Source organism: Nanorana parkeri, unplaced genomic scaffold, assembly GCF_000935625.1.
Source record: "Nanorana parkeri isolate BGI_ZX_2015 unplaced genomic scaffold, ASM93562v1 scaffold311, whole genome shotgun sequence".
NCBI classification, from domain to species: domain Eukaryota; kingdom Metazoa; phylum Chordata; class Amphibia; order Anura; family Dicroglossidae; genus Nanorana; species Nanorana parkeri.
In genome coordinates this window covers 1317135-1340893 of record NW_017306579.1, presented here as the reverse complement: position 1 = coordinate 1340893, position 23759 = coordinate 1317135, and the positions used below count along the sequence as shown (strand labels likewise).

Below are 23759 nucleotides of genomic sequence, written 5' to 3'. Positions count from 1 at the left end.
ATCTTTTTTTTCTCCTCCCAGGTCAGAGGGCTAGGGCAGTGTCACCACATGACCGCTCTGGAGACTCCTCTGCTCTGTAGAATCTTGTGTTGACAGTGATACTTCCTATGGTAGCTGTTGTAAGTCTGCTAATAGTGGACCAAGAGTCATGGCTGTCTGTATAATCAGAGGCAGATGACTAGACTTTTCAGGATACCATTTATAGATAGAACGTCCTGTACACTCATAATGAGGAAGTGCTGAATGGTACAACGACGAGAAACCAGGAAGTACCCTGGACTTTGTTTTGATTATCAGGGAAATTCACCTGGGATCACCAGTTAAATTATACATAACAAAAGAGAATGGGGGATATTTATCAAAACTGGAGCAGACAAAATCTGCAGCAGATTTGCACTGCAACCAATCCGCTTCTATCTCTCATTTTCAAATCTTACGTGAGCAAACCGAAGAGAGATGCTGATTGGTTGCCATGGGCAACTTCTCCAGATTCTCTCTACTCCAGTTTTAATAAATCCCCCCATTGTAAATAAATGCTTTTCAGGGAACATTTGAGATTTGTATGTAACATTAACTGTATTCTTATTATTTGCATTTATTGACACTTTAATTTATTTTTTCAGAATCTTGTTGACAAAAAAAATCGGGATACTAACCAGTATGGAGCTTTACTTGAGAAACAGGTTTCCATGCTGCAGAACGCTGAAGTGGAGATTCAATCTCTTAAGGAAAAATTACAAGAGTCTCAAGACACCATTGAGGTAATTCTAGAAAATAATGTATCGCTATACCTAGAAATCTCATATTTTTCAATGGTGTGACCTCGGTGTGGTCTGGAGTATCTATTTTCGACCTTACATAAACATTTTTAAACTGTCCCAGCTTTAGTCTACTTTAGCAGCACAAAGATGCTCTTTTTGGAAAGCCTTTGGTAGGGACCACTATTAATTTTACTTGAAACAGCACAGCAACTTAACCCTAGCACCTAGGCTCATTCACAGTTAATAATAGCACCCCGGAGTTGTTATATTGACATGGATGGTCTCATCCTGCCAAAACCAATAGTAGTAGGGCCACTATGTCTCATTTGTGGAATGGTATGAATCTGCTGCAAAGATGAACCTTTGGGATTTGTAGTGCAAATGAACTTGCACTATTATTTGCAAGTTAATTTGCACTGTACACTTGCTGTGACAAGACTTTTGCAGACACAGTGAAGAGACTGTAGAGCCAAATACATCAATGCTCAACTAGTGATTTTTGTTTATTGTAGGATAGAATGGGGAAGGTTTTATTTCCATGTCCTTATTGGGGATATTTCTTCTTTCTATTGCCCTGACCACATAGAAGGTGAATCCCCCAATAGGGACACCGACAGCGAAAACAAAAAACTGACAGAGATTCTAACCGTTCCCTGCTCTACAAAGGCAGTTTATTGGTTTTTGCATACCCATTGAAGATATTTTCTGTCATTCCCTGTCCTGGTGACCACACAGGAAGTAACAGGAACTTTTTAGTCCTCTTTCACACGTCACAATGTCATACATGCAACCATATGCATTTATAGGGCACTTCATGCATATAAATACATGCAAACATTTAACATGGTATGATGCTCACTGTGAGTTTACTTGCGTTCGGGTGTATTCAGTTTAATTGTGTTTAAAAAAAATAGAAATTTGCGCATCCTGTGTGAATGAGGCATTAAAGTGGTTTGTTGAGAGAAAAATAGCCTCTTCAGATAGGTTATATATGTTTTTTTTAAGGATTTAGCAGACTTTAATGTTTTTCTGTCCTGGCGACATCCGCACAATTCTCGTTAGTGTCACCGGGATAGAATGTCAGCCTCCACATTGAGGAGAAATACAGCAATAGAAACATGACAGAAGTTCTGACTATTGTCCATGTTATTGAAATTTTTTAAAACAAGTATGGGCCAGATTGGGCTTTTATAATCGACACTTATGCCCGAGGACTTAATTTGCTACGATACTCTGTGCTACTAAATGGACAGTTGGTACAGATGTACACAAATGGAAAACTGACCTTTGAGGAGGAGTGGGAACAGATTTGGAGCACAGTAAAGTGATCAAGCTATTTTTATTCAGTTGAGTCCAGCCATAAAGTTCTTTTCTAGTGGTACCTGATATAAGCTAGTATCATTCATGCCAGGTCACTCACCCACTTGTTTCTGTGGCTATAATGAAGCGGTATTATATTCCCTCATGTGGTAGAAAGTCTGATATTCAGTTATGGATCAGGGCATATCAAATGATATACACACTGTTTGAGTAAACATTTAGAAGAATCTCCTGTGAAAAGCTGTTGAACAAATCCTGCAGGAATCAACAAGTACCAGTTATATCATCTTACCTTTTTTTACATCAGCTAAGCCAATTATTGCAAAAGCCTGAAAGACTCAGAGCTTTGCATAGTTAAAATCCCAAATTAACTGGATAATGATTAAACCCAATAAACCTTCTTCATTTATTGCTGTAATGCAGTCAAGCTGAAAATACAGCAGTAAATATGCTTCTTTTTCTTTTTTAGGTACTCTGTGCTGCAGCAAGGGTTAATATATTATTTTGCTTGCATCACACTGGAGAGATGGACCTCTGCTCGCACATAGCTGTGCTCACAATCACTGAGCAGAAATTTATTTTTGTTTTTTTGAATTTATTTTATTGTGTTGAACGTTTTTTGATGGCCCAGTGTATTGTATACAAGACAGGTAACCATCCATGAAGAATCACTTTTCTGTTTGTATAGACTTTTAAAAATTCCTGCCTCTAATTTAGAAAAGCCCTGTTGCCAGTTTCCGTAGCTATACCGACACTTGCGACGGATTCAGATAGTTTTTAATAGCGCCACTTTAAGAGTCTGTTGCTATGGCTGCGACAGAATCAAAAAGAATTACTGCCAGTTTACAGATTAGACCACTGATGGTAATTCAGACCAACCCTAATCTGGCATACAGGGAGACGCCAGTGTTCAGAGTGAGGCATGTACAGTATGTGCTGATTCATTGGTTGCTAGGACTTTGGGCTGCGTGGCTTCCTAGCAACCAATGGCACATAGCTAGCCCCATTTAGGTGATAACAGGCAGCTGCATGAAAACAAAGAAGCTGGGGAGGCTGGCTTACATCATTACCTAAATATGGCCATAATTTCCCAAAGTAATGTTAGCATTGTCATTTACAAAGATAGATCAATATTTTATAGCTGGAGGCATAGGCTTAAACCCATTCATAGCCGGGGCCGTTTTAAAAAAATCTTATGCATTAGGGATGCACTGATTATTTAGCAAATACTCGTACTGGCCCAAATGCTCTGGTATCAGGAAGCTGGGTGGCGAGTCATTACACGGGAGCATGGAGCTGGGTTCCCGGCCAATCAGGAAGCTGGGGGGTGGGTAATGACCCCCCCCCCGGCTTCTCGATTGGCCGGGAAGCCGGCTCCATGCTCCCTCGACACCTGGTGACAAGGGAGCATGGAGACTGCTTCCCATTAGCCAGACAGCGAGTCGTTACATGTCGTCTGGCTTCCTTAATGGGACTTCTAGTATTGGTATTCTGTATCGAGGAGTACCGCAAACAAAATATCGGTACTCGTACTTGATACCGAAAAACCGGTATCTTTACATCCCTATTGTGCATACATGCTAAAATACACATTGCTTTATCATCTATTGAGAGACGTAGGAATGTAGTAATTCTCAAACATTTGGGTTATACTGACGCCTTCAGGAGGTTTTCACACTAGCATACAAAAATTGTTAAAGTAGTACTAAAGACTGGGTGTTTTTTACCTTAATGCATTCTCTTCATTGAGGCAAAAAACTCCCAGCACTTTTCTAACAGCCCTGCCACCCCACACCCACACCGCTTGCCTCCTCCACCGCAACCGGGATGACACTCAAGGTAAGCCTCAGAAAGTGGTGAGTTGTGGCATTTTCACAGACCTCTGTATACTGTACTAGTAAGACGCAGAATGGTCTTACTAGTACAAAGCCATAACACAGACTTTGGTGTGATCCAGTCTCTGAAGACTCCTTTGCGAGTAAGGCCATCCTGCTTGAACCAGATTGGCATTGGAAGCTGTAACCGAACACCGTTTACTATAAGATTGCTGGACTTTGCATTTTGGCACATCCCAGACATTAGTGTATAATGTTAGTGAACTGCACAGCCACTGGTGTGGGCCGGCCAGGCTTAAGCACTGGGAGCTACTTCACAGCTGATAATGTTGGGTGCCATTTTGAAATTCCTGCCGCCACCACCATCTTACAGTGCTGAAGGTTAAGGCTGACATCATCTGCTAGGTGGACTGTTGTGTGTGTAAGCCCAGAATTTTTGCTGCCATTCAGCCTAGAGGTAGCATTTTCCTGCTGCTGATGCTCCTACTTGTAAAGTGCTTTATGGATTATTTGGTCTGTTCCATTCCACTGCTCACCTTCAATGACTTTATAACCTCAGGCCACCTGTGACCTTTATCACCATCAGCAAGTTCCATATGATTCAGTTTACAAGGAGTCCTTGATCCTTTGATTGATGCAGTGAACTGTAGTCTTCAATTGGAGGATCAGCCTGCTGTTCTGGGCATGGGGTCTTTTAGAGCTGTTGCTCCAAAGACCTTCCCAAAACGCCTGGTATGTAAAACCTTTTTCTGTGAGGACTGGAATCAACCTGTGGAATCATGACTTCCTCCTGAGTATACACTAAAGGAACAGTTTACCCTTTAAGGTTAGTAATATTTTTTGGCTCTGACCTTGATACTGTTATACCTGATGCCTTTTGTGCTTGGGATGCGCACCTGCCTCAAGACAGGAGATCTTGGGATGGGCCAAGAAGCCCCATTCTTCCTCTACCAGTACCTTATAGACATTCTCTGCCTACATCCCACTCAAGCCCAAGAAATGCATACCCACTGCTGACAGACTGTTTATATAAAAAGTCATATTATAAAGTGACTATGGCAAACAAATATTTATATATTATTTTACCTTCAGATGCCAAAAGTCCTCTGTGTCACCTGCTCAACCCTATGTAAAAAGATACTCCTCTACTTTTGAGTGGGAGGTTGTTTTGCTTGTCTGCTAATTTCTTTACTGAGTTATCTCCTAGCAGTTGGATCCTCAAGTTCCTCTTGTAGCTCCATTCTGAATATTTGGATCAGACATCCTTGTATGTCTGCCCCTACTGGCATTACAGCACTTCTTTCCAGAAATATTGGAAGTCTCCTTCACCCTGTGATCTCCGATTCCTACTTTCATAGAAATATGTAATTGGAATTGTTATACCATTCGATCACATACGCCTCTCCACACTGAAGTCCTTTTCGAAGTTGTTTTGCACTCCTTGAGATGCCTGTCTCTTCAAGCCCTATCTCTCTCAGGAGGGATTTCTTGTCTTGCTAGATCAACATGGATTAGTTCCCACTACTAGCTGGCCTGAGAGAATATGGCTCTTCAGTATATTTCTGTAGTTTTTATACTCTACCCACTGCATTGCCTAATATATTAATTCTAGTGACATTTGTTTCCTAGCTCCCCTCTTATGAATTGCCAGTAGGCCTTCACTAATAAGAATCAGTGTCCTGAATTCTTATAAGTTTGTTTTTTATTCTCCTTCCACATTGGAGAATTTGGTTATAAAAGGAAAAATAAAAAGGTCAACAGCGCCTTGCATTATAACAGCAGTGGGTGGCTAGTGTGAACAGGCCTTAAGGATGAATTACTTCACGGTACCTGCAATTAGAGAGGTCAGTGGGGGTTTAAAAAAAAGCTCTTTTATTGCTTGTTAATAATATGTAATTAAATGTTTATTGTCTGGGCATTGGTGCACTTTAAGTCATTTGTATTTTGGGGATTAGGGAACTATTGACATATCTGAGCCTGATGAAGGGGACCCTGTGTGGCCCCGAAAGCGCTTGCTAATGGGAGACTGCATTGGTCAATAAATCAGCACTTGATTGCTGTTATCATCGTATCTGAGCCTGATGAAGGGGACCCTGTGTGGCCGCCAAAACGCTTGCTAATGGGAGACAGCATTGGTCAATAAATGAGCACTTGATTGCTGTTATCATCGTTTGGTGTGCTGGTGACATCTTCCTATTGTCCATTCAAAATGAAGGGGCTTCTTACAGTTACGTGCATCCATGCTGTTAACGTGGATGAAGTAATCTATAATATTTTTTTTGTTCAGCCTCACAGACTTTGTGAAAAAATTATCTCTGTATGTACCCACCTCTAAGGTGGCCATACACTTTACAACCCTTGCGAGGGTTGTAAAGTAATTTAAAAAACGTACGATCTGCCCATCTTGGCCAGGCAGATCGTACTTGCGTTCATCGCAAGCCCGCCCCCCTGAAGGACGGGCTTCCGATGACTGCAATGCTGAACGGGCAGTGTGCGCGTGCGCACACCGGCCCATTCGTCGGTTGTCGAACAAGCAGGCCACTAACCCGTCGAGAATCGTACGCTTCTTGGCGGGTTTTCCAGCCTGCTTGTTCGACTGAACACGTGCGACCGTATAGTAGAAACGGTCGCACGCTTTCCATGCACTTTGCGATTATCGTACAATCGCGGGATTACCCACGATTATCGTGCGATAATCGTACACTGTATGGGCACCTTTAGACAGACACTACATAGGGAAATTCCTAATGCAATATCAGAGCATTGCTTTTTTCCCAGGTGTACTATATGTCTAAAGTCCAGCACAGCCCTGCCCTATGGATTTTGAATTTCGCTCGCAAATTGCAAGCACTCGTTGATCAGTGCAGTCAGGTGACCATGCTGACCATTGAGAAGCACTTCTTTGCATGGTTAAATAGGGTTTTGGTTAAAATATTTGTTTGATATCAGGACAAGTAAATTGGGCCCCCACTTTAGTCTTTGGACAAGAAGTTTTTTTTTCACACCCCTGAAAGTCCCTCTGCATCTGAATACTTAAGAGACAATTTAAGCTGGCTTACATCCTATACATTTCATTATAGTGTTAATTGTGTCACACTGTTTGTGGTCAACCTTTATTCTTTTCATTCCTGTGTGTCAGATTTTCATTTCTTAGACTTGGTAACTTTTTTGTTTGTTTGTTATAGATGCTGCAGGATGCTCAGCGGCAGTTGACTGCTAAGAAGAACAGTGAGCAAGAGGTAGTACAGGATCAAGAACGTATCCTGCAGTGTTTAAGGGAGACTCTCCAGAGTAAAGACCAAGAGGTAATTGTGCTTATTGAAAACAAATGCATCCCATCTTCTGCTTTTGTGGAACAATATGTTGCAATACTATACTGTCATGTGCTTATGACACTTACTTTGTAAAGAGGAATTTAAATCTGACGGAATGCAGGACTTTGTTTTAACAATGACTAGCTATGAAAGTCAGTAAATGCAACCAACAGTTTTACTTTACTGTAAAAATAATATACAGTTTAGATATGATGCTAGGTAGATGCTATCCATACCCACCCTGTTTTTATACCATGCTGACTGAACACACAGCTTATTCAAGTTGGGTTCACATGGATCAAATTTCCTGCTGAATTGGGTGAATTTTCACCCAAGGGTGGCCCTATCTTCTCAACAAAATTCGATCAATACATAAGCTGAAATCTATGAGCATAGATGAAATGTGTGTCCAGAGAGTATTGATAAAGGACTCTTTTTCAAATTGGTCTAAGGTTGAGAGTGGCATGTGGGTTCTGTGCTAGGCCCCCTACTGTTTAACCTTATTATTAATATGGGGAAGGTGTAAATAGCCATGCTTCTGTGTTTGCAGATGATACTAAAATTGGGAGGGTAATAGACACGGACTTAGACATTATATAATTACAGGAAAAATTGATAAAATAGGGGAGTGGGCAACTATATGGCAGATGAGGTTTAATGTTGAAAAATGCAAAGCACTGCATTTTGGGGTTAAAAAAAGGCAAGCGGAATAAATATTAATGGGAACTGCAATAGGGAAGTCAGAAATGTTAAACAATTTGGGGGTCATAGTGGACCACATATTGAACAATAGCTTGCAATGCAGGCTGCAGCAAACAAAGCAAGCAGAATCCTGTCTTGCATTAAAAAGGGAATGTACTGTAGACAAAGCAATCATTTTGCCACTTTATAGATTACTGGTACGGCCTCATCTTGAGTATGCGGTCCAGTTTTGGTCACCTATCCACAGAAAGGATGTCCTTGAGCTAGACAGAGTCCAGAGAAGGGCAACCAAACTAATTAAGGGGCTGGAGGACCCAAGCTATGAGACAAGGTTACTACATTTAAACTTGTTCACGCTGGAAGTGAGGCGATTAACCTCTTGCCGTCCGCTCATTGAGAAAAGACGGTGGATTCACATTTGCGGGTTGCCGACATCAGACGGCTTTTTTTTTCTGCTCGCGCGCGCCCGGTTACCGGCTCTTTGATATACAAGGGTCGGTGGCTCTATAGCCTGCCGATCGTATGTATGTGCTGTCTTTGCACGACCTTCCTCCCCCCACTCAAATGCCGCCGTCTGGAGTGCCCCCCCTCCTGACCCCTCACCTTCAATCCCGGGATCCGCTAGCCCATCTGTGGCACAGGACCGGCTCGGGAGGGCGTCGGGAGGTAAAATGGGAGGGAGGTCAGCATCTTCCTCCTTGCTGACCTCCCTCTGAGGTCTGAATGCAGAAGTGATGTGTATTACATCCCTTCCGCATTCACCTGTCAGTCATCTGGCTGCTATAGCCAGAGAGAAGAAGCTGATGAAGCAGATCTGTGCTTCATTAGCTTCTTTTGGGGTCCCCAGGTGACAGTAGGGGTCTCAGAGATAAAGAGGGCCTGTCAGTGTACCTGTACTATCACATAGGGAGATTGTTATCCCCCTTTGTGATAGCAATAACAATAAGTGTAAAAAAACATTAAAAAAATAAAAGTCACATATAAAAAAGTTTTTTTTAAAAACCCAAATTTTTAAGTCCCCCACCCCCACATTTACGAACATATAAACGTAAATACGCGTTCGATGCGCCAGCGTGCGAAAATGAAAGTTGCGCTACACATGTTACATATCGTCGCGAATGTCGGAGTGTGAGCAATAATTTTAGGGCCATCAATCACTGATAACACTAAACTGATGAGCGGTAACAGCTTTTAAAGCGTCGCCTATAGCCAATTTTGGGTATTGTAGTTTTTTTTAGGTTTCGCGCACGCAATTTTAAGGCTTGACATGTTTGGTGTCCATTCACCTGATGTGACCCCGTCTCTTATATTTTACCAAAAAATTGGGTAATAATAAATGTTTTATCTAGGGTTGCACAGATACCAAGTACAGTGAAGAAAAATTGTATATTCCCTGGAGCTCCGATATACTATAACAATCCCTTTATATGTATTCCTATGATTGGTCATCCAAGGTCATGCAACCAAAAGTTAATGAACAAAAAACAGGGAAGTGTTCCAAGTGAGGATCACAGAAAGTCGTTGCTAAACAGACCGAGACCAGTGAATCTTATAAAAATATAAACTTTATTTGTTTTACAAAACATCAATTAATTGCAACAACAATTCTGCTTCTTACTGATGAAATAAAAGAACAACGTTGTTCGTGACACTCAAACATTCATTCATACATACTATGGGCCCCACACATACTGCGACTAAGCTCAATCCCTGCAGAAACAAAACGAGGGAATACTCCCAGGTGAAGCACCTGATAGTGATCAGTGCTGATCCCCTTGACAGACGATTATTTGGTATTTTGACAAGATAGATCAAGTTGAAAAACTCTTTAACAGGTATCCAAAGACCTAATGGATACTATCTATCAGTTGGTGATTAATATAGGAGGTCTCTGTGATTCACCATAATTGGAAGGTGACACAATCCTGTGTGGTAAGATGTAATCATGAACTTCCATATATCTGTATTCTTTATAAATCTATTTCTTTAAAGAGAAAGAGTCCTTCACTTGATTTCCTGAATCATCTTAACCTTCCCCTATATCAATAAATTCCTCCCGATGAACAGAGTATTTTTCGAGGGGGAGACCTGTGATGGACTATTTCAAGTTGTTTCATAGTCAGCCGTACTCACAGTTGGTCGTCTCGTTCCCCTCCTTTTGCGAGTCCAGATATCCAGATGGAAGTCCTGTAGTCTCAACGTAATTGTTGGTATATGGATCACTTGTAGGGGGAAGATTTTGTAGGGGTTTTTTTTAATTAGATTCGTAGTGATTCTGTGATCCTCACTTGGAACACTTCCCTGTTTTTTGTTCATACCAAGTACAGTACTCAGTACAAGTACGAGTACATGTACAGATACTTTTGAGCTCCAAGACTAGACTAGCGAAAAATTCAAAAATTAGGAGGCAGCTGTCATTTGTAAGGAGCACACGGAGCTCCTGGGATTTGTACATCTCTGTTTTAATGTACGATTTTGTTTTTATAAATATAAATAAAGGGATGCACAGATACCACTTTTGCGAGTACTGGTACTTGCCGAGTACTTACAAGTACGAGTACTGATACATTTTTGTTTATTGTCATGTGACAGTTTTTCTAAAACAATACAGACTAATGGTTTCAGGACAGCAGTGGAGTGCCAGAGCCAGGTCCCAGCTGCAACCGCTGCAACTGGTACTCGAAAAGTATCTGTGCATCCCTAGTTTTATCATTTAATATAGGGGAAACTGTTTTTTTTCTCAATTTTTGGTAATTTTGCCTTAATATAGTAAAAAATAAAAACCCCAGTGGTGATTTAAATACCTCCAAAAGAAAGCTCTATCTGTCCCCAAAAAATGGTAGAAAATTAATTTCAGTACAGCGTTGTATGACGAAATAAATGTCAGTCAAAGTACCGCAGCACTGAATACTGAAAAATGGCCTGGACAGGAAGGGGGTTTAACACCGCGGACTTCAAGTGGTTAAGGGGGGACATGATTTCGATGTACAAAATGTTGCCATCTCCACTAAACATCAGCAATAAACTTTTTACTGTAAACTCCCTACCAAAGACAAGAGGCCACCACCTAAAATTGGTGGAGAAAAGATTTATCCGCAAAGGGCGCAGGGGCTTCTTTTCAGTCAGAGTGGTTACATTCTGGAACTCTCTTCCACAAGCAGTAATATCAGCAGAGAGTATTGAATTATTAAAAAAATAATTTAGATACCTTCCTCAGAGACCGTAATATACAGGGGTACAGGTTCTCTTAAAAACTAGACCACAAAGGGACTTGTATACACAAACATGCACGCACAAACACACACAGACGCACAAAGGTTGAACTTGATGGACCTGTGTCTTTATTCAACCTCAAATACTATGTAACTATGTAACTTTTTTGAAGGGACAGTCTGAAAAATTGTCGTCCGAACAGTGCTTGCAGCCAAACAGCTGCAGGCACTGTTTGGTTATTCTGACAGCAGTGGGTGTTTCTTTCTCATGCCCTATTTTGCACTTCATAAATATTGTTAACTGAATGTTATACCCTGTCCGGTATCTCCACTTCCATTGCCCTTGTACTTGAAAATGTCCATAAAAGTTATGTGAATTAAAATATAGAAATTGCTATGGTCATCAGGAAGTTTTCACATGAGGGCAAAATATAAAATTTCTCCCCCTATTGTAGTTCCTGTTTTTTTCTAAAGACATTCTTTAAAATATTTGAATCCTGTCATCTTCTAGGTGGTGGAATTATATCAAATAATAAGCAATCACGAGGATACCATTGCTAAACTGCAGGATATGCTTCTGAAAAGTCAGAGTGAGCATTTACAAGTAAGTAATTTTTATACTTTATTATTCTGCTGGGCAACATTTCTACTTTATCCAAAATACATATTATGCTACACCCTTTTCTCGGGGGCAAGGTCATTTTATTTTCGGCTGTCCAATTTTTATGCACCACAATGAAAGCTCATCTAGCTGCATTGACTGAGAGCTTGCAGAGCGGAAGCAGAGGCGAGCAGAAGCATGCCGGTGCTGGCGGACGTGTGCTGCTGGTGCTGGCAGTATCATCACTGGAGACGGGGGGATCGGAGGCCCGAGATAGGAGACCAGGACTGAGCCTTGGGGAACCCCTACAGAAAGAGGCCAGATGTGAGCTAGTTTTTTGTTTGGAATCCCAGATTCTGGATCTAAACAATAAACTGGCAACACTGCGGATCATAAACAACATGGGAAGGAGTCTGGACTTGACGCACCAGGCTCTGTTGGAGGGCGGTATAGAGGAGGAGCAGGATCCCAAGGTGGGTAGCTGGGTCACCGTTAGAAGGCGGAGTAAAAGGAAGAGTGCGAGAGATGCCAGTCCTGAATTAATACACCCCAATAAATATGCCAGGTTGTTGGGGATATTAGTTCAGGGGTGACATTGCTGGAGCAGGACGCTTACTCTATCCGCAGGGAGAGTGACTGCTCCAGTAAGGATGGGAGCAGGATGGCGGGGCAGGAAAGACAGATTTTGGTGGTGGATTTCTATTATCAGACGGACAGACGGTAATCTGCCATTCGGGCTGTGAGCGTTGAACAGTCTGTTGCTTACCGGGGGCTCGTGTTTGACACATTGCGGAACGGATGGACAGGTTACTGGGTGGGGCATGACCCAGCTGTCATGGTGCACATCGGCACCAATGACAAAATTGGAGTGTCCTAAAAAACGAGTTCCGAGACTTAGGTGCTAGGTTGAAGAAAAGTACCTCCACTGTAGTATTTTCTGAGATACTGCCGGTGCCACGCGCCACTCCAGGGAGGCAGGGAGAGTTTCCCTTCTCTTTGCTGCTCTTCCTTTTAAATCTGTATCTGTTCTCATGCTTGGGGAGAACTTCTGTTTTGCAGCAGACTGCCTTGTCTCTGGAATGGATACATGCTGTCTGTGTGCAGGTTTGCAACCTTAGCCAGCACTACAGGAAGAGGCACTCAGCTGCAAAGGGAAGTTCTCCCCAAGCATGAGAAGACATGAGGATTTAAAAGGAAGAGCAGCAAAGAGAAGGGAAACTACTATGGATTACAGTAAGGCACACATTACAGTATTGTTTTATGTTAACAAATCTGAGGGTTTAATGTCACTTTAATGGGGAAGGTGCAGCACTTTTGGGGGAGAAAATGGTTAAAAGACTGGAGGAGCTTTTAAACTGGATAATGGGGGGAGGGAATAAAAATGGGGGAAAAAGACATAGAATATGTTACTTCAAGGGCAGTTAACAAAGAGGGCAGTTATAAAAGGGGGGGGGGGGCAGCAGGCTCACTCCAGTCAAACTATTTAGTAATGTACAAATTAGAAATTTTCCTATTTTAATAAGGTCGGAAGTGGGATTGTTTTAGGAATACATTACATGATGCTATTACTAAGTGCATACCATTGGGTAACAAACACAAAAGATCGGTAGCTAAGCCTGCATGGTTAAACAAAACAGTAAAAAAACATATCAAAGAAAAGAAGCTGGCATTTATAAAATATAAGATGGAGGGGACTGCATTGGCATTCCAAAGCTACAAGGAATGCAATAAGATATGTAAACATGAAATCCGGGCAGCTAAAATAGATCACGAAAAACATATTGCCACAGTTAGTAAAAAGAACCCCAAAACATTCTTCAAATATATAAACAGCAAAAAGTTAAGAAAAGAGCGGGTGGACCCAATAAAAGATGAAAATGGGAGACTAATGACAGGGAGAAGGCTGAGGTATTAAATTCATTTTTCTCCTCTGTTTACACTAAGGAAAAAGACGGGTTTAATAGAGATAAGAATGTGAGTTGCTCAGTGCGTAAAACACCACAGTGGTTGACAGTAGTTCAACAAAGACTGCATAAACTTAATGCAAATAAATCATTGGGACCCGATAACCTGCACCCCAGGGTACTTAAAGAGCTTGGCCAGGTTATAGCCAGACCATTATTTCTCATCTTTACGGACTTGTTAATGACTGAAAGGGTACCAAGTGACTGACGTAAAGCTGCGGTAGTACCAATATTCAAAAAAGGTTCAAGATGTCAAGCGGGTAATTAAAGACCAGTCAGTCTAACATCAATAGTATGCAAACTGTTTGAGGGAAGGATAAATTACTATTTAGTGGATTTTGTTTTGACAATGGTATTATAAGTGATAATCATCATGGATTCAGGAAGGACCGTTCTTGTCAGACCAACCTACTAACATTCTACGAAGAGGTGAGTAGAGATCTGGATAGAGGGAGGCCGGTGGATGTGGTATATCTGGATTTTGCAAAGGCATTTGATACAGTACCACATAAACGCTTAGCACACAAGCTAAGGTCTATGAGCATAGGTGAAATTGTACATGGATAGAGAACTGGCTAGAGGAACGTGTCCAGAGAGTTTTGATAAATGACTCTTTTATAAAACTTCTAAAACTCTTTTAAAACTTCTCACACTGGTGTGGTTAGCCAGCGAATGTTATGAAATAGAAACTGGCTACTTCTAGGTTGTAACAAGCCTGCTGACCTTCGACTTAAAAATTGCATAAAGGCATCCCATTTTATCAGTGCAATAACTAGAGGTGCACCGAAATGAAATTTTCAAAACCGAAAATAGAAAAAATGTTAGGCCGAAACCAAAACTATTTTTTTTCCTAACCTTTTAAAATTTTGTAAAATATTTTATTTTTATTAAATATTTTTTACTTTACAGTTGGGGGCTTTGGGGAAATATCGGGAGTCTAAACAGATTCCCGATATATCCCTTTTAAAATAGAAAAAGAGAGACACAGAGTCCTCAATCTCTTTTTCTGAAGCCCCTGTTATAAATAAACAGCAACACTCTATGCTGAGTGTTCCTTTTTATTCATAACTTGTGGAGATAGTATGTTTACCATGTCCACAATTATGAATGTACAGGAAATGATGTAGATCACTTCCCATTCATTCATAATTGGGGACACAGTCCTCAATTATTTACAAACAGTCGCTCTCCTTCCTGACATGCTGTAACAGGGGGTTGAGTGAGCGGTGCGGGGAGGAGAGCTCATCTCCTCTGACAACTGACTCCTCCCCCGCACCACCGGCCCAGCCTCCCGTGACAGCTGTCTCCGCCCTAACACCGCCGCTCTCCTGATCTGTCACAGCAGGCTGAGCGAGGTGGTGCGGGAGGAGAGCTCAGCCTCCTTTGACAACACTAACAGCTGTCTCCGCCCCCACACCGCTCTCCTAATCTGTCACAGGAGGCTGAGCGGTGTCAAAGGGGACACAGAGCAGCGCTCAGCAGGAAGGAGAGAAACCAGGGATGCACTGCTATATCGGCCGAAAAATAGCACTTTCAGCATTTTGCCAAAAGTGCAATTTTCGGACGATATGCTTCGCTAGCCAAAATTTCGGTGCATCCCTAGCAAGAACCCTTATGTAAACTACACAAACAGCTGTATTACTTTGTTTAACAGGTTTCTGGTGGTACTAAAGAAATTTATTTTAAAATTTGAGATTTGGCAAGCGGCCCCCATTGGAGAAAAAAATTTGTCGAGTGGACCCCGAGTGAAATGTGTTTGAGACCCCTGTTCTAAAGTGTATCTAAACCTAAAACGTTGTTTTTTTTACGCATGTCAGGTTTTTCATGCTGACTGTGTTCTTGCTAGAGAGATTTAGTTTTTTTCTATTTCTCCTGGTGACTAATATCAGTGGGACTGAATGTGATAAATAATCAAAAATATTACATTGTCACCAGAACTGGGATAGAGGGGAAATCTTTCATTGGGGTGAGAACTGTCTAAAAGGGGATTTACCTCACTATGGGAAGTTTTCCATTCTCCTCATGAATGTCTGCATCTCTTCCCTTTTGGTTGTCATCTTGTGTCTTACAGAAGTGCACAAATTGTGGAATGCATGTCCAGGAAATGAAGACTGTGGGCCAGCCCCACTTAGTGCACAGAGTAAATAGAGTACAAATACAGTTAGGGCACAGTTACACAGTCAGGGTAGACACAGACAGCACGCATAGTCAGGGCAGACAAATCCAGACCCACGCAATCAGAGCATGCACAAGCAGCCAGAACAGATATACAGTCATGTCCTGCATATCTGTAATGCAATGCAGCTTTTAGTTCCTACATAGGGTGAATTTTACAATGGTAGGATTACCAGGCATTTTTAATGAAAGCTGCATTCACTTCCTATACTTATCAGTGATATCTAGGTGCGTTGGTGCTGTGCGAACAGCATACACTGGGTGGAACTTTACTGGAGCTGTACGGGCTATTGTGAATAGCCCGTACAGCACCCCCTCGGTTCTACTGAACCGAAGGGGTCCTGGGGCCGAAGGATCGGCCGAAGCTACGGCCAGATGCTTCGGCAGCTTCGTGAATAGACCCCTTAGTCTCACCTAGCAGATCTTAAAGTCAGAGAAAATGAAAATACAAATCAGTGGTGTTTTGCAAACATTTGATGAGGTTTGTGGATTAGTCAATTATATGCTTGTTATGCCCTAGTGGGAAACAGAGCAGGAGGAACAACCCATCTGATATAAAAAAAAATGTTTTATTAAAAGATAAATCATATAGTAACTAATATTTAAGTTATGAAAGACGCTGAACGAGTGAATCATTAAGTCTTTCAACTTTGTTCTTTAGTTGCCAGTTTTATACACCAAAGCAATGGATTATAATTCCTTTTCACACTTTTGTAATATATACAGTAAAAAATATTTGTATTTATTGAGAATCCATTAGTGATAATGAGACACATTTTACTCAACCCTGGGAGGTTAATGACCTAGAGATTTTGCTAGTATAATCTCTCAGAGTCTCTATACGTTTTAGATGGACTTAATGTTTAAGTAGGAATAGGAGAAGCATGCATTTGGTTGATGCTTGACAATTAAGATATGATTTGTTGTATATATTTTAGTTTTTTCAGGTAATGCCGACACAGCTGGACTTTTTAGACCTGCAAAACACATTGCTTCTAACTCAGATGGAACTTCAAAAAAAACAGATGGCACTTACACAGAAAGGACATCAACTAACTGATGCTAAAAGGTTTCAGCAGTTGCTAGAAGTTCAATTATTAGAGGGAAAACAGCAGAAGGAAACTACATGGAAACATAACCAGGTACCTTTAGATCAAATCACAAATTTTAAAATACTGTTCTTTATTTTAAGGGGTACTTTTAGCCTTATTACTCAGGTAATTATGCACCAGCAAATCTAAACTGAAAGAAAGTTTTGGTGCCTTTCTATGATTTTGTTTGCAGACTGGGCAGACAAAAGACAATCTCAAGTGAAGTACTCATACCTGCTGCATGATTTTCCTTTACTTGACATGATCCAATTCAACTCAGTCTTTCCTTTTTGATAGCATTCGTAAGAAAAATAATAGAACGGGATCTACATTTTCACTGACTTGAATATACTAAATTCCAGTAAATACCAAAACAAAGGGGATTTGCCTCATTACAACTGGGCTGTGTCTAATTACAATGGTTATATCTTAAGGGGGACCTTACAGACTGCTAACTAGCAGTGCTAGGTCACAGGTGCCGGGGTAAGGAGCCTGTCTTCCAAAATGGAGTGTGCAAACTGTACACTCCATTCAGGTTTCCGTACACAGAAGTGTGATGCACTGCATTTCAGTAACCTGCATTGCCATCCAGTTTTCACTATGCAGAACATGCCTGCGCTGTAGTGTGAACAGGGCACATGGAAAACAATTGTTTTCTGTGTGCCTTTGCAGAGAATAGCATTTTGCTACTGCTGAAAAACACAGCTTTCCACACTAGAGCAGACCCTAAGTGTCTCCTGCCTCAAATTAGCCCTGGAATTCTTGCAAATATATGCTCTTCATGTCCTTAGGTGCATTATCCACATTAGTGCACATGTGCACATGTTGGGAGCACATACCCAGATAGCAAGGACAACTTGCCACAAACTTGTGGCAGGGTTAAATTGTAATTCTTGTTAACTTGCCGCACACATTCCTGGGAAGTTGTAGACTTGCAGAACACTTGCAGCATAAGTTCCAGTTGACACTTTTTGAATTTGTAGCAAATTTGCTTGGCAAGTCTACAGCAAGAGTCCTTCAGGTCTTAGCAAGAGCTCTGCAAGTGTACAGCCGTTTGGCAAAGCACGTTGATCTGGAGACTTGCAATGCAGACTTGCTGTAAGTGTGCAACGAAATTGTGAAGCTTGGCAAGTCTGCAATAGTTTAGCTAGTCATTTTCAAACTTGCAGCTCAATTGCTTGCTATCTGGGTATCAGCATGCTCAGTGATTGATCATTATAAAAGGGTACCACTTCCTGAGTGTTGTAATGTTTCCTGATATCATGTTGCTGACCTTGACTACTCTGACTCATCTGCTCATCTACTTGGTTTTATACTAAGCAGTAGTTTGTTTCTCGTGTTGAATGTAACAGTTAAATACTAACATAGGGGGGCGTGGTTTGGACATGGCGGCGTGAAGACATGTTTTAGTGGAGCTCTGCAAGGTCTGGCTCTCCTGACTGTTTCAGTGGACTCTATCTGCTTTTCCCCCTGCATGCCAAAAAAAGGTTGCACAGCTCACCCACACTCCCACAGGGTCCAGATATGCAGCAATTTCTCCTTTAGAGACCAACTTCTTCCTAGGCCGGGAACAATCCCATCATGGCACCTGGTCTGGTCGGCGCTGTGAGCTCCGCGCCATGCAAGCAGCAAAGTAAACTCCCTGCCTCACATAATGGCCCCAATACTCAAAGGATGGATCGAGAGGCTTCTCCGATCCCGACCCCAATAATACAGAGTGGTGGCTCTTCACCCAGGTCGGCATCCTCAGTCCCCTCCCACAGCCAGGTTGCTGTTGAGGACGGTGATTGGCACGACATCCTTCCTAAGCTCTCTACTAAGGAAGACTTGGATGCTATGGCCACCAAAATAGTACAAGCTCTACGTACTGAAGTGCACAAAATCAAACAGCAAATGGTGTCCCTGGACCATAAGGTCACTGTGGTTGAGACCACCACCTCAGATCTGCTCTCCAGAATGTCGGCCTTGGAATCGGCCCAGCTTAACAAACATTGCTTGACAACACTGTTCCTCCACCAGGATGATGCTGAGAACAGGAGCCGCCCCAATAATCTCAGGCTGAAGGGGATCACTGAGGCTTCAGCGGGCACGGAGCTCCACTCGACGGTCACAGCAATACTTCACATGCTACTTGACAAACCTCCGGGTGATCCTAGAGAGCTGGATCAAGTATACCGCGTGCAATCCATTCGTCCTGCTACTTCTGGAATGCATAGGAATGTCCTCTGCCAGGCGCATTTTTTCTCGATCATGGAAGAAATACTGCGGCGAGCGGTAGTCCTTCTGCACTTCGGCTCAAGGCTCAATGACTGAAGGCAGCCGATGTACGGCTGATTTTAGCCGATGCATGGTTGAAATCAACTGTATAAGACTGAAGTGAATAGCTGAACAGCGTTCAACTCACTTCACTACGGCTGGGTTAGTTGCTCGGCTGCCTTCGGGAGCTTTGTGAATAACCCCCTTAGTTTGTAAAATTGCTATGTGTTTCAGCCCACAACAGGACTTGACTACATTTCTGACAGTTGAGCAGTTTTTTTTCTGTACTTGCAAGTTCTTTAAAGGGATAAAACATTGAGAAATGTACATGTTTCCTTAATTATGCTCCCAACTCTCCCTTTGGCACAAACTGTGCCTGACTAGATATGACCATGAGTTTTACTACGTAGTTTTATATAACCTAGATCTTGTTTAGGCCAGATAATCTGATGCTTCAGTTCCCGGGGACATCCACTTACCAATGCGTGCATATAACATGTCAAGTGGCTGCAGATGGTGAAGCACACTGCTAAAGTGGTCACCCTAATATAGGTCTACACCTTTCATTATCATTTTTTTCTGCATGATACTGCAAATATACCAATAAATACAGTTGTTTTTAATAATCAGATATATGGCAATGTGGACTATGTGCAATTTTTATAATATATTACATTTGATATATTTGTAAAAATAACAAATTGCCTTCTGCATAAAAAAAATCATCACTGATCTTTTTTCCAGGAACTGCACAGAGCTTTGCGTAAAATACAAAAAGAACTGCAGGAGAAGAACCAATACCTTAAACATGTAGAAGAAGAGAAATGCACAAAACTAGCAGCTCAGGAACAGAGTATCCAGAAACTAAAAGAAACTGTGTCAAAGAAAGACCAGATGTTACAAGTGAGTAAAGGACTTAAAGTATATATAAATCCAATATCTAAATTCTTTCATTAGCTTTAACATGTGCACATAACTTCAAAAGTCATTTTCAATATTGTTTAAAGTGTATGCATAGCCAAAACTTTTTGTAAATTGATAGAAACAGTTTGAGATCCAACATCAGAGTCTCAGATGTGATCTTTGGGTATAAATTATTTCCAAGTACATGGATCTACAAAGGTCACCGAGGGCTTGTTTTAAAGAGCTTTTACTGTTGGATTCGGCCCCACAATCTGGTTTGTCTCTGCATCCTGTTACCCTACTGCTTTTGTTTACATCTGAAACAAAATGATATAACTATAATCTAGGATGAAACACAAAACACACCAATTACATTTCATCTTTACGTTCCACAGATGCATCCAACCTGCTGTGTGACCATTTATAGTCTAATGGGTTTATTCACTATTGAGCCAAAGGATATAGCCGTAGCTTCGGCTAATCCTTTGGCTCACTTCGGCCGCGGAGCACTTCGGTTCAGCCAAACTGAAGGGCTGCTGTACGGGTTATTCACAATAGCTCGTACAGCAGCCGAACAGCTTAGCTGAGCAAAATGCATATGCTTCGGCTTGGCTGAGCCGAACACACAGCCGAAGCAGGCAGAACGGTCTTCCCACAATGTAATTTTTTTTTTTTAAACGGTGCAGGTTCCCCCTCCCAAACCATACGAGAAGGGATTGTTAAGAGGGACCCCCATGTAAAAAAAATAAATAAAGTGTGTGGAGTTCCCCCAATAGTCATACCAGGCCCTTAGGTCTGGTAGGAATTTTAAGGGGCAACCCAAAAAAAATGTGGAGTCCCCCCTAATATTCCCAACCAGACCTTTAATCAGGGCACAGGCCTGGCAGGGCAGGAAAGGGGGGGGGTAGGTGAGCCCCTCCACTACACCATACCAGGCCACATGCCCTCGCCATGCCGATGAGGACAAGGGCCTCTTCTGCTACAACCCTGTGGTTGTGGAGGTTTTTGGGCAATGGGGCTTATTTGCATTGGGGTACCCCCTTTAACAAAGGGGCACCCAGATGCTGCCCACCCCACTTGTGAATAAGTAAGGGGTACTTCTACCCCTACTCATTCACTAAAGGGTTAAAGTAAAATAAATAAAGAGACCACACTTTTAGAAAAAGTCCTTTAATCGAAAAATAAACACAGCAAAAGTTTTTGACAATTCCTTTAATAAAAAAATTTGAATTCCAAAAATTGACCCACCGACATAATCCATGGGTCAATCACGATGTCCAGCGTTGTCCACGTCACCGCCAACTCGTCGAAATTATTTTTAAAAGTCTGCACCCGACAAACTGCTGCCGCAAACTGACCGGTTTAACAGGGGACGGCAAAATGTAAACACATGGGCAGAGCTAGTGGTGACATTCACACCTGAGGCCTTGTAACACTAACGAGTCACATGACACCGGGGAAGGAAAAAGGCTAATTGGGCCCAATTTGGACATTTTCACTTAGGGGTGTACTCACTTCTGTTGCCAGCGGTTTAGACATTAATGGCTGTGTGTTGAGTTATTTTGAGGGGACAGCAAATGTACAGTGATATACAAGCTGTACACTCACTACTTTACATTGTAGCAAAGTGTAATTTCTTCAGTGTCGTCACATGAAATTATATAATAATAATATTATAAAAATGTGAGGGGTGTACTCACTTCTGTGAGATACTGTGTGTGTGTGTATATATATATATATATAAATATATATATATATATACTGAGTGGCCAGATTATTATGACCACCTGACGTTTGTAGGCAAGTTAGCTATAATTAGCTATCATTTCGCGCTGAAGTTGCTAGAGGGCCAGACCATTATAAATAGGGAAGCAGGTGGTTTACCACGACAGTAGAAGGGATTTACTGAGTGGCCAGATTATTATGACCACCTGACGTTTGTAGGCAAATGAGCTATAATTTCGCGCTGAAGTTGCTAGAGGGCCAGACCATTATAAATAGGGAAGCAGGTTGTTTACCACGACAGTAGAAGTGATTTTTTTCTGAACATATGGGTAAACCACGCGATTTAACAGCCTTTGAACGTGGGATGATTGTTGGCGCTCAAGCCATTTGCCCAGTATCAGCAAAACAGCAGAATTCGTTAAATGTTCAAGAGCAGCTGTTGTTAAAGTGTTTAAAGACTGGACTGTCAGCAGAAAATCTGGGTATGAACGTGCGAATTGTGGCCGTCAGCGACTAGTCAATGTTAGGGCAGAACGGAGAGGGGCAAGACTGGTACAAGACAACAGAAGGGCAACAGTGCAGCGTCAGATTCCTCGCATCACCTTTCAACATCTCATGGAGTCACGAGGCGGCCCAACGAAGTCATCTCGTGGAGTCATCTTGTGGCCCAACGAAGTACTGATGGGGTAGTCATAGTAATCTGGCCACTCAGTGTAGATATATATATATATATATGTGTGTGCATGTGTTGTAGGTAAGTTGCGTTCATAGTTTCTTTGTGATTAAAAGGTGGTTGAAAGTTATAAATCACTAAAGAAAAATGTAATCTGTAAAAATCTGAAAAGCCAAGAAGTTTATACAATTATACATTTTGTGACACATCAGTAAAGTTGTTCTCCTACACAATGTACACCAGTGTGTATGAATTTGAATGAAGGGTGCAAGCTGGTTTGAACAAGCCCTCAATCCTTTCCCACTCTATCCAAAACAGATTGATGGCTTTACATACACTTTAACAATTCAGGAAATTAATATACTCCCTATTAACATATATTAAAATGGTAACTAGGGATGCACTGATACTAGTATTGGTGCCGATAATAGTATTTGGGCGGGTACTTGTACTTCCGGTATCAGGAACCCGGGCGGCGAGTTAACACACGCTGCCCGGTTTCCTGATTGGCTGGGAAGCCAGCTCCATGCTCCCTCGTCACCAGAGAGCATGAAGCTGGCTTCCCGGCCAATCAGGAGGCCGGGGGGCGGGTAATGATTGGCCAGAAAGCTGGCTCCATGCTACCTCATCAACTGGTGATGAGGTAGCATGGAGCCAGCTTCCCAGCCAATCAGGAAGCCGGGCGCCGTGTAATGACTCGCCGCCCGGCTTCATGATTGCTCGGGATGCTGGCCAATCAGGCAGCCAGACAACGAGCCCCCGACTTCCTGATTGGCTAGAAAGCCGGCTCCATGCTTCCTCGTCACCTGGTGAAGATGGAGCATGGAGACGGTTTCCCGGCTAATTGGGAAAGCGGGTGGCGAGTCATTACACACTGCCCGGCTAATCAGGAAGCCAGGCGGCAAATCATTACACGCTGCCCGGCTTCCTTAACCTCCGCATCAGTGGGTTGCCCGGCTTCCTTAGACTCGCATCAGTGGGTTGCCGTCTCCAGACAGCATTTTTTTCCTGCTCGCGTGCGCCCGGGCAGGAAGGACCCGCTTGTTTTTACAGCCGTTAACGGCTGTTTCACATACAACCGATCAGCGGCTCTATAGCCGCCGATCAGTTGTATGGCGCGATTTTGTCGCCTGCCGCCACCCCCCCTCGAGTGCCGCCGCTGACCCCTCACCTTCAATCCCGGGATCCGCTACCCCATCTGTGGCCCGGGACTGGCTCGGGAGGGCG

General features: G+C 42.3%; 1 protein-coding gene across 1 annotated transcript in view; it reads left to right on the top strand.

The window, feature by feature from the left end:
• The window catches only part of PDE4DIP (phosphodiesterase 4D interacting protein), a 71951-nt gene that overhangs the window by 10895 nt on the left and 37297 nt on the right, over positions 1–23759 (top strand). Inside the window, exons 2-6 of the mRNA XM_018557929.1 lie at positions 624–761; positions 7102–7221; positions 11656–11748; positions 16823–17026; positions 19976–20134. Of these exons, the coding sequence (XP_018413431.1) occupies positions 624–761; positions 7102–7221; positions 11656–11748; positions 16823–17026; positions 19976–20134 (714 nt within the window). The remainder of the gene's footprint in view (positions 1–623; positions 762–7101; positions 7222–11655; positions 11749–16822; positions 17027–19975; positions 20135–23759) is intronic.